We start from the raw sequence: 11669 nt of genomic DNA, 5'->3' as shown, positions 1-11669 counted from the left end.
ATTTAAATATCGTTTGCGTTCTGGCTCTACCCCGTACAGAAGCGTCAGGTGGAAGATCGAGAGAATTTTGTTTGCCTCTTAAATCGGCCCGGCATTTACATAGATGCCAACGGGTGAAAAATACAGCTGCGAATACATTTTCATATACCCTTGCATATCGTTCTTTCCGTCCCGTTGTTACAGACTCGATTCATATCAGACTTTTAGATTGGGATGAATTTAAATTACAATTCATCTCATCGTCGATCATCCCGCATGTTTGAACAGTTAAAACGCGTTGCATTTATTATTTAAACTGTTACATTCGTCGTCCACGTATTCTACCTAAATAAAACATTACGTTAATGTTTAATTAATTATTTAATTATCTTCCGAACATTTGATATTCATTTATAATTTAAGCAGACACGTAAACAGTAAAGAACCCATTTCCTATTATTTATCCACTTCTCTCGTTTATTAATTGTTGATGTAAATATCACTTGCATAGACTATTGATCGTCTGCAAAAACTCGATCGCTCGCCTCGCGACGGCATATATTCTCGTCGCGTCTTAACCCGTCAACTTGTTTTACTATTCCGTGTCGTTCCATTTAAAGTGTAAATGTCCGGCTGTACGGCTAAAGGTTAGATGTTACGAGACAATAAAGGTTACTGTATTTTCTACCGATGATGTCTAGACACAAGATATATCGCGTGCGGTATATTTGTACCACTAACAATGCATTCATTCGCTTAAATTTCGAAATTCCGGGTCGAAAAAATTTAGATGCTCAAAGCTGTACGTGACTCGATTATTTCCCGTAACGAGAAAAATTTTACGGGAAGATATTTACTTGCTTCGCAATACATTTATCGGACCCACACCCGAAATTTTATCTCCCTGGAAGATATATATTATCGTACTCGTATCAAGGTATATAAGCAAAAACGTGTCTTATATAAACTTTAAAAGTAGAAAATACGTATCCATATTGCAAATGTTATATATAAAATAATTAAATAATAAAAATTTTAAAATGTATTAATACCACAAAGATAAACAAATTAATGCAATCTTATATGGGTGTAGGTACAATTTTTACGAAATATTAATAGTTGAGGTGTTACATTATACCCCGTACTTGGAAAATATTCAACTCTCTTGATACTTGCACTTATAAATATTGCCTTTTACATTAGGGAAATTAATGCATTTTACAAAATATATTCTTTTATTTGTGACTGACATAATATGAATGATATGAAGGATTAATAGCAATTGAAGCTGTAGCATATCTTCAATTCGCCTAATAAATATGATACGCACGACGCGGTGACGTTAATATTATTTTATTTGAAATTTGACATTCGACTTTGTACGTGCGAAATTATCTTGCGTATACACTTACTGTATACAGTTAATTAGCAACAAATGTCAGCGGTCGAGTTTGTCGCCAACGTGGTTAGCACGTACATACCGCGTGTGTCACACGTGCGTTTTCGGTATGTGGGTTACGGGGTGTGGCGACAGAGCCACCCCTCTTATACGGGAGACCGACACAAGGATGGATTTTTACCTACATACGTGCCTTTGACTCTTTTCGCGCGGGGCGGCGATATAGTCAGATTAAATTACAACGGTGCGTTGTAACGGCGGGCATTCGTGTCGAGGAGGCGAGTCCCTCGATTACATTATCGCGCGGTCCCATTACATCGCGTTAATAATACCGTATTCATTATGAGCGGTGCGACGCAAACAATGCTCACTTGGAGTCACGTAATCGCCGTTATGACTGCCGGGCGTGTTTTCCATAGAGCCGGCGTTATATTTTCCGGAAAAACGGTTCTGTTCGGCGCGCGGCCCCGAACAGCCTTGTATGCGTTAACGATCCTATAAAATGCTTCTAATTTTCGCGCGAGGTGATCGCGCGCACCGTTTTCACGATTACGCGAACGAGGAACGATACCGTAAAGCTTTAGCGTGTCGGTCCGTTCGCGATGCGCTCACGTCACGTGTCGACACGAAAGCGCAAGGTGGCTATATACGATGATTACTGTCGTCGAGGATACTGAGCATCAGCCCCTTGATGCACTTTAGAGATCAAAGAAGCCCATAAAAGTCACGGCGCGTGTAATTTCGTTATCGCAGATACAACTTTTGAGATATCGACTTATACTGATGATTTCGTATTATTCTCCACTTATCAGATTGTACTCCACGGAATAATATACGCGAAGTTTATGCCCTAAGAGATAAATGAAGTAGCGTGATAATTACATTGATAGTTTCAAAGTTAATATATTCCTTTCTTCCTGACTGCATAAAATAAATTATATACACGCTTGCCACTTTTATATAAGCTTTTATTATAATTTTCGTACCGAGATATCCGTTTCCGAGAATCCGCGCCTAACGTGCGTAGCTTTGCGTTTACACTATTGAATAGCGGAGCACTAAAGTCAGAAGTTTAGTGTGTAATTAAAGTACACAAGATTACCGCATAACCGCCAAATTATAGAGATATCCGTAGCGATTGAATGTGGAACCTCGTTACCGGCTCTATTGTGTCAAATGTGTATCTCCCGTCTTCGCTCGTTACTCGCGGAAGCTTTATTAAATTAATGAACGCATTGTCTTTGTGTCATCGAGGTACTACGACGTGCATTAATATTCTTCGGATGCGCGATGTCCCTAAGCTTTGAGAAACGACGGGTCTGTGAAAGAGATAGGAATCGATATTCTAGTCGCTGTGACGCGAAGGATTATTTCAGTTTTATAAGCACTATGTCATACGCGAAAGATAAGCAGTCGCGATTACACTAAATGGACATACACACGTATTTCGTGGGTGGCACAATTTCATGTTTCGTGAAATGTCACGGTAAGGCCAAGGTGCGCGATGGGATCTTCTTCGTGCTTTGCTGTTTTATATATCCACGATCAATTTACAAGTGCTCGATGTGTCGTGCCTGCGGCTGTATACGTATGTACGACTGAAGTGTTGTTGTTGTTCGATTCGAAGTACTATTTAAATTATAATAATAATAATAATCCGAGCAGAGCTTGATGCGAATTTGATGAGAAAAGATTAGGAATACGCGGAAAAGCGCAGAATCAAGACGAGGTTAAGGCCAGACATTTGCATGCTTCGAAACAATGGTTCGAGCTTTATTTTCTGCTATGCCCGTATTTATACGGTAAAGTACGTATGTGCGCGTGTATGCATAACGAATGCAGGATATACTGGTCGATATACGTCCGTATTGTGTGTGCGACGGTCAGACTAATGGTCGTAAAACAATTATTTGGTTTACCCAAATCATCAATTCTTTCTCTAACACTTTACGCCAGGTTATATTTTCTAACCCGCGTCATTAATAATTGTTCATTAAATTCGCGAAATATTGTTCAAACTCGTAACAGTAACACATAATCTATAATTTGTAAACAAGCGACTTATGGATCTTAAAATTTTATAAGGATTAAAAAGTAATTTTTTTTTTCATTGCGTTTAAAATGGTACTATCTGTTTTTCATTTAAGATCTTTTTACTGTTTCCATTGTACTTTTTTAGCGTGATAAGTATCTCTAAATCTCTTAATTTTTTTATAAAACTTGTCTGACTTTTGGTGGTATCTGTCAAATTAAATCTTTGCCGATCTTTTTTCTGAAAAGAAAAGCGATGATATCTCTGAATTATATAGTGCAACAGTGAAATAAAAAATAGTATTATAAAAGATATTTCTGGAAACACGTTCGTGACATGAATCCTAGCCTACTTTTGCTCGAGAGTGTAATTTGCTGGTTTTCTCAACATTTGTTTCGTGATGGAGTTACTAATTTGATTAAATGTCGCACACACATCGGAATTGTAATCTTTCCTTAACGCATGATTAAATTACCACGCAGTGTTTTCGCGTTATTTAATAGCGGCGTTATTTTGCGTGCTTCGCAAAATACAATGTCGTGAAAATGACTGCGAAATAATCGCACCCGTTAACAGCACAACATGGATGTACTCCTTGGCAATTTATCTGCGATAATGGAGCACGCTGAGATATACACTGAGTTTTGCGGCGAGGAAAGGTGCGATTTGGAACACTCCGTATATACTTGACACTCTGATGCACTTTCTTCTAGGATCCGAATCCTTTCGGTTGTTTCTGGCCATTAGTTCACTGGGAGGGAGCAGTTGTCAGGCAATGATTCATAGAGAGCACTCGGGAACATTTGAGACGTTAAAGTAGCGCGCAGTTTCCAGGAAATTTCGTACTTGCAGAAGTGTTATTTATTTGTTTCATTCATCCTTAAAAATGCATGTGCTCAATATAGGAGATATCCTACCTAATCAAACTCCCTTGATGGAAATTGATCGATCGAATCATAATCGAAACTTGTAATTTAGGGAATTGGCTGAACTGTAGTTGAAGTATATATAATTTAAGTTCGCAGAAATTGCAGAAATCTAATCACAAGAGAGAAAGAACATTGAATTTCCGACTGTCTTAAAAGTTATGTCTTCTTTGAATTTTTTATTATTTCCCGTGTGTATATTTTTAGATTAAGTTTTGAAATCTAATCACAAGAGAGAAAGAATATTGAACTTTAACGATTTTAAAAGTTACATAATTCTTTTCTTTTTGAATTTTTTAATTATTTTCCGTGTGTATATTTTTAGATTAAATTTTGAAATTTTTTTAATCTTAAATTTTTAAATGTCTTTGACCTTTCATCAAGCAAATTTGATCGTCGTAATGCTATCTTATATTGCTTAATGGCGGGTGCTGAAAATCGATTCTTACGTGCGGATAATGCAGACGTACGCGCCCTTTGATTAGGTTGCAACGAGGGTGAGGGCCGTTTTTAGGATTCATCTTGATTAACGATTTCGATGCGGCACGCGATATTTGATTTTCCTATTTCGACTCTGTTTCCGATAGTTGTGACGACGTGCATTAATTTTCGATTGTTATTGAGAAATTGTGAGAGGATTTACAATACGAAATTCAGTGTTTCATCGAAGAGATTATTGTCAACTTTTTGTAACATTGTAATTTATGATAAAATTGATAACATTGCATATAAGATAATCTGTAAAAAAAAGGAGAAAAATAATTTTTATTTTTATACGTTTTATTACATTAATTTGTCCTTCACGGATTTTACATAAACTAATTAATTTATTCCTTTTGCAGTTTTACGTACAAGGCAACTTATTATGCTGCATCTACGAGACTAATTCAAATGATGAAATAATCTTTACAAATTTTCAGAGATCCCACGCTTTAGGAAGTTAATCCAGTAGAGTAAAAACAGCTTTCCTTTTGAACCTGGTACCTGGCAACTGTAATGCCGCCGCGAAATGTATTGCCGCGAACGTAGTCCGTAACTTTGCGGCGAGAAGACCCACGCCAGACGTTTTGCACCGCTGCGTGTTCTGCCGCGTCATTAATAGGGAGTCTCTCCGAGTCTCATTACTATTCATGGTGATGACTTGACGCGCTAATATGAAGTATCGTGTCTCGCGACAATGGCGAACAATCTAATTTTTTTTCCATTACTCTCTAGTCATTCAGTCGTTATTGATACTTTTGAAAGAGGATATATTTGGTCTTTGAAGCAATATCGCGTTGCAAACCGTCACTAGGCATTTTATAGCTTGAACGCATTATTGATCAAAATGGAATTATTTATATAATAATAAATACAAAATAATTAATAAAAAAAAACAAATCATATCCCGGATGAAGATCATTATATATGAATTCTTACAATTTGTATAAATTTATAAACACGCAAATTTAATTTTAGTTAACATTCCCGCTCACACATTGTCTAAAAAAATTGCGGATACATTTTCCGAAAATGACATTTAACGATTCACGCTCGCGTTGCCTCTGGCCCGACGTGTCGTTTTTATTCTACAATCGCCCACAACCGCCACATGTGATAGCGTTCATTAATTACTCGCATAAATACCGGCGCGCGCGTGGGCGTCGTTTGCGTCGGATTAACATTCATACGTGACGCTTTATCGTCGACGCGGCGCGGCGGGTTTCGATTATCGATCCTAGGCAACCTAGTGGCGGGTACGACGTCGCCGGGATGCTCTATAGTTCGGCATAGCAAATAAAAGAGCATTATTGCGGCGGGGCGATAAACGTCGGGCATGAATGACGCGCGCGCGCGCTCCGAAAGGTTTCACGTCGCACGCGCGACGATTTGTACTTATCGAACTTTCGCGCGCGGAACGCTTTATATCGATAGTATCATGAAGGGCTCCCTTTCACGATCCCGTCAACAGTGGACGCTATTGTGCGAACGGGACCGCGATCTAGCGTTCTAGTTTCGGTGCGAGCACCGCGCCGTGTCACGTTCGCTTCGAAAATTCGCGGAAATCGGGATGCCGACCGAAGAACGTCGCACGGCGTTTAAATTACGCCGTTCCCTACTTTTGCCCCGAGAAAGACGTGCGAAATGCTAATATCTCTCCTTTCGCGACACAGCGCGTTATCCCCCTGCGCGATAACCTTATCTCAAACTCTGCTGCGCCTATCTTTTTGCGTCGGAAACTGTATACACTTATCCGTTTGTCCGTATTTCGTGGCCCTGCATCGTGTCGTGCTATAAAGGTTTTATGTTTCTCTCTTGTGCTATGTACATAGCACCGCATCGAGCGCTACTACATATTTTACAGTTTTCTCACTCGTGGCATTCCGTTAGCTTCGCAACTACAAATTGCCCCCGATATATACTAACTCGTGCAGTACTTGGCGTTAAAAAATGCACGCTTCTTCGCCTATCCCGCGGAGCGATCATTAGCCCGGCGCGCATTTAGCTTCCTGTCGTCCAGCGCATTTCGATCGCGTGCGCTCGCGCTGCTAAATTACACGTTCGCATGAGTCTCGCTCATCTTATAATTACTTTCTCAAAATGACGCGATGTCTCGTCGAGAATTCCGCGACTCGTCGCCATAAACTTTCATTACTTCTGCTGTTAGTGGATTCGGGACGAAAGTAACGGCGGTTAAAAGGAGAGGGGGCGAATCTATATAGTTTCGCGATGGTGACCTCGATGCGACCGCGGAAACGCAGCCAAGGTTGCGGCTTGCCATTGAATGGCGCATTCAATGTCAATGAAGCCCGCTACGCGACTTTCTTCGGCGAAATCGATGCCGAATTTCGCTGCCCGGCCGGACGGACGGCGAACGCGATAGCGTGACGCGAGCAATAAGCCGGCGCAGTCTTGCCATGCCGGAGTTCTGCACAGCAGCGTCGCGGTCTGCGTTGGGGTGGGACCGATCCCCGCCGCGTTCACCCTCGTCGTATCTCGTGTCCTCCTCCCTCTATATACGTTAATGCGTCGGGGCCACGGCAAGAAAAGGAGCAAAAAGCCGCATCTGCGGGGAACCGTCGATACCAAACATCATCAGATATCCTTGATATAGTGCGATAGTATCAAACAGTGCCTGCAATTACGTAGGTTTGGTATCTCGAAAATTGAACTTGATTAAGAGAAAAAAATGCCCCCTTTCATCTTACGTTGTGCGCAATCAAGATTTTATTGTCTCATTTTTATTGTCATGCATATAATGCAGCTATAATGGACAATGGAGAGATGTTTAATTTCGCTAATTTGAACTTTAAACTATGACGTCAATTTTCCGGTTAATATTTTCGAGTGTAAAGATACATGGCTTTTGGTTATCACGATTAGAGCTCTTTTCATTTTTTAAGCAAATCTTTTCTAATATTTTAGCGCAGATATAATTTTATAAATGTAATGGAAAGTTAAAAAAAAAATTAAGATATTTAATCCGTTTTTTTAGAAATACAAATCTTGTTTCTAGAAAGAATTGTAAGAGATATTACTTGATATTTTTTTAAAGGTCCGAGGTTACATGTGTGTTACAGTGTTGAAATGTACAGATATACCGTTTATATGTATATTCGTTTTATTTTTTGGGATAATGCCAAGGCTACGTTTGAAAAATGATTGTCCTTCATAGATTATAATTGCGATAGGCCGCTACCGAGAACTGCCACACGGCTCGAACTTGTCACGCGTGACGTATATCGGCCTGAATGGTCGGCAAAAAAATACGGTCGTATGCGGAAGGCCGGTATCGATTCTCGCGGTTCATCGGAGCCGTGCACGTGAGAATACGCGCGCGCGGTCGGCACGCGACACTCCGCGCGATCGTTGCATGATCAAACGCTAAATGTCAACTTTTGCGTAGCATTGTTACGAAATCGTTCAAAGAGGCGCATGCCGTTCGTGACTTTTGCCCTGGTGTCCTCAGGCTCAATCTAGAATCGCCGTCGGCACTTCAACAAGCTTTGTAAAGCACTACACTGTTTCACATCAAACATTCAGCTGCACGAAAGAAAGGATCTAGAGAGAGATTTTCATAATGCTGCTTTTGACGTTATTATAAAAAAAGAACTATTTAAATATACTCTTAATGCTAATAATAGTAATAATAATCCTAATGTTTCTAATGAAATGTATAATAAGATCATTACGAACGACAATGCTAATGAAATATAAGATCACTACGAATTTATAAACATAAGTAATTTATAGTCATAGTAGAATTATTTTGTAGTAGTTTGAAGTGCCTATTATATCTACATAAATGCATAAGAGAGAGAACTCTTGAACTAATAATTAATAACCTGATTAAAATCATCAAATTCAACTTTGTAGTTTCTTCATGGATTTAGCTAGTTTTTCAAGACTTTGAATAGTTTTGTAGATTCTAGATACCGTGCCTATATAGCGCGATACCGTGCAGGACGCTGAAGGGCGAGACGACCCTGCCGGTGCACCTGGAGCTGCGTTCCGCGAACGCGTTATCGCCAGCCCCTATCAATGCAACCCTTGCCCGAGACCCTTTTTCGCGCTCGTGCGGCTCCGTACGCGAAATCGATAGTCCCCGCAGGCGTGCGTGAGAAGTCGAGCAAAGACCGACGGACGGGGCCTGTCTGTAACTTGTGGCGTTTACGAGCGCCTACCGCCTCCTGCGCGTTAACGAAACTCGCATTGTCTCGTGACGTGCCGCGCTTCCTGGGAATTACATACAATGTTATATCCCGTAAAGTGTATACGGCGTAAGAATTGAATTAGAGCTCCAGGCCGCTCGGAGAGAGAAAGAGAGAGAGAGAGAGAGATGCGTTCCCGATGTTGCGAAGAGATGCAATTTAACGGTGACTTGTTAAGCATACAACTAAATGCGAGCACAAATTTGCGCATCGCTGAAAACGTCAGTGCAACATTATCATCTTGCAGTTTATGCATTGTAATTACAATATTATAACTATGCACGTTATACGATAACGTAACATTATAATATTGTAATTACAATTTGATAACGGCAACATCATAACGTTATCAGATTGTTGTGCAGTCACAACGGGATTGCAGAATAAAACCTTTTGCCTTCCACCGCTGACGTTTATCAACAGAGTAAGCCGGGGGTAATTGGATGAGCGCGGCAGCATTGATGCATTAGGAAAACGCGGCGCATCTGCCACACGAAGAATTACGTTCCTAGTGCAAAGGTTAATCCCATAGCCACCCTCACAATTCCCGCTATCCACCAATTAGGGATTGGTCTAATATAGGATGATCTTAGGTCAACTTGGCTGTCATCTAAAACTTCCCTTTACATGACATAATTGTCATTAAGCCCTCAAAATTCTAATTTTCTGATATTAACTCTGAGATCGCGATATATTATTCAGAGATTGGTTTTGTAAAATTAGTATTGTTACATCTATTTTCACTTAAAATTAATTTTCTCGTCGTTTTCTCTCACGCGTTTATTGTGAAAAATTTATTTCGACGGGACGTTTTGGACAGATCGTTTCTATAAAAAAAATTCAACGCGGAAACTTTTGTTCATATCCGTTAACATTTACTGGCAATGTTATATCTAACGAGATTCGATAACAAAGCGCGTCTGCTTATTTTTTATGCGCTTATTTCAGCCGTTTTATCCAACGAATATATCCAACACAAAAATACGACGGTGACAGTGTTTCGGTATAGGATTGCAAATAAGATATGGCAGTTTAGCATACAATGGCGACGCGAGTTAATTAATTAATCATGGATCTGGCACGACCTAAAGATTCGGTTACAACATCGTACAAACAACGGTTTGAATTCTGTTGTCTGGTAGTGTTGTTTTAAAAATTATATTATTATTACGCTACGCCTCACACAATATCTAACAAGAAAATATATCAACGATGAATACGAGGTAGTCTGAGCATTTTCGTTATATTGGATTTATTGGTTACGATATTAAACCATAAATTACAAACATGTGTTTCCGATGTTTTCATAAATTGCACACGAAATTATTAATTTGTTGTTTTTTGTTCAATCATAAATGAAGCAAAAAGTTTTCTGAAACCGATAAATAATTACCGAAGGTAAAAATGAAAAGACTGTCACACGTATATAAAACAATCTTGAAGCTTTCTTGCGTTACGAACTAAACTTGTCACCGCGAATGCAAGATCATTTCAATTTGTCATAATGAAAGATGATATTTGCGTTATAGAGAATGCACAGATGAAATCTGTCTTAATAATGTTTGCAAAAATTCTTTGGGACGTACCTGAGACCACTGATATCCTTATCACCATCAACGAGGATAACAGCAAAGTCACGAACTGCAATCCAGGTCTCTGCATGATGGATGACACGCGTCTGTCGTTCGATCAATTGCAGAAGATCACTTTGACATCGTAGTCACTACGATTTGAGATTGCACTGATTCGGCGAAGTTATTCTCTCGCCAGAATGCACTGCCCCGCGTCTGTTACATCCGTCTTCCTGTCACAAACGAAAGAATATTAAAATTACAGTTGGCTTAACGAAGTATGATTCGCATTTAAATTGTGAAATAGAATATGATATATAATTCGTGAAAAGGGATAGAACAGCTGCGATTGATTTTCGTAAAGAACGAAGCTCTTTTTGCGTTTTGACGCAGAGATATGCAGGGTGCCCCGCCAAAGAGTGTCAATATTTTGACAGATAATAATGGCGGTCGTTTTGGAAACAAAAAAGGATGTATAAATCCTTATACGATTTTGAGGATTGTAGATTGTGGATTAAAGAGAAGATAAAACGGCTTTGTTATGTGAAAACTTGCTCTATTACAAATGAGTCTCGAATTTCGTGACACTGTCAAAGTATTTCCATTATAAATCACTGCTTTGTACAATCTCAAATTATCAAATTATTTATTTGACAACTGGATAAATACTCGTATATTTACTCTCAATGATCGGTACTATCAGATCTTGAAATAAATTTCTTTACAATTTTCTAGTTTTTGCGCGTTTGTAAAAGTGGACTCTACCACGAGCTCTTCCTGCGTCGAAGTTCAAAGAAAAGTGCTAATTAACGGTACCATTAATAAAAACAATGTCGATTATTGTTGAGCCGACGCAATCATACCTCCTCGCGAAAATCCGCTATACTTCCGGCCGTGGCCGTGCGACAACCGGAGCGATACGGAGCGGTGCTGATCTCGAAAGACTCAGGTGATTTTTTACTGCGTGAAATCGATGTTTCATTTTTCGATATCGCGTTTCGACGGTTTTCGTTAGGAGTTGTAGGGAAAAGAGGCGGTATCTAGACGTCGCGACGTTACGGCGTTGCGGCC

General features: G+C 39.7%; 1 protein-coding gene across 1 annotated transcript in view; it reads right to left on the bottom strand.

The window, feature by feature from the left end:
- LOC105459972 (proto-oncogene tyrosine-protein kinase receptor Ret) overlaps window positions 1-11669 on the bottom strand; it is a 54006-nt gene extending 42337 nt beyond the window's left edge. Inside the window, exons 1-2 of the mRNA XM_011706372.1 lie at window positions 11462-11669; window positions 10614-10831 (exon numbers count right to left, since the gene is read on the bottom strand). Coding sequence (XP_011704674.1) covers window positions 10614-10689 — 76 coding nt within the window. The 5' untranslated portion in view covers window positions 10690-10831; window positions 11462-11669. The remainder of the gene's footprint in view (window positions 1-10613; window positions 10832-11461) is intronic.

This window comes from Wasmannia auropunctata, unplaced genomic scaffold, assembly GCF_000956235.1.
Source record: "Wasmannia auropunctata unplaced genomic scaffold, wasmannia.A_1.0 LD333485.1, whole genome shotgun sequence".
Classification (NCBI taxonomy): Eukaryota; Metazoa; Arthropoda; class Insecta; order Hymenoptera; family Formicidae; genus Wasmannia; species Wasmannia auropunctata.
This window is presented reverse-complemented; position numbering and strand designations above follow the sequence as displayed.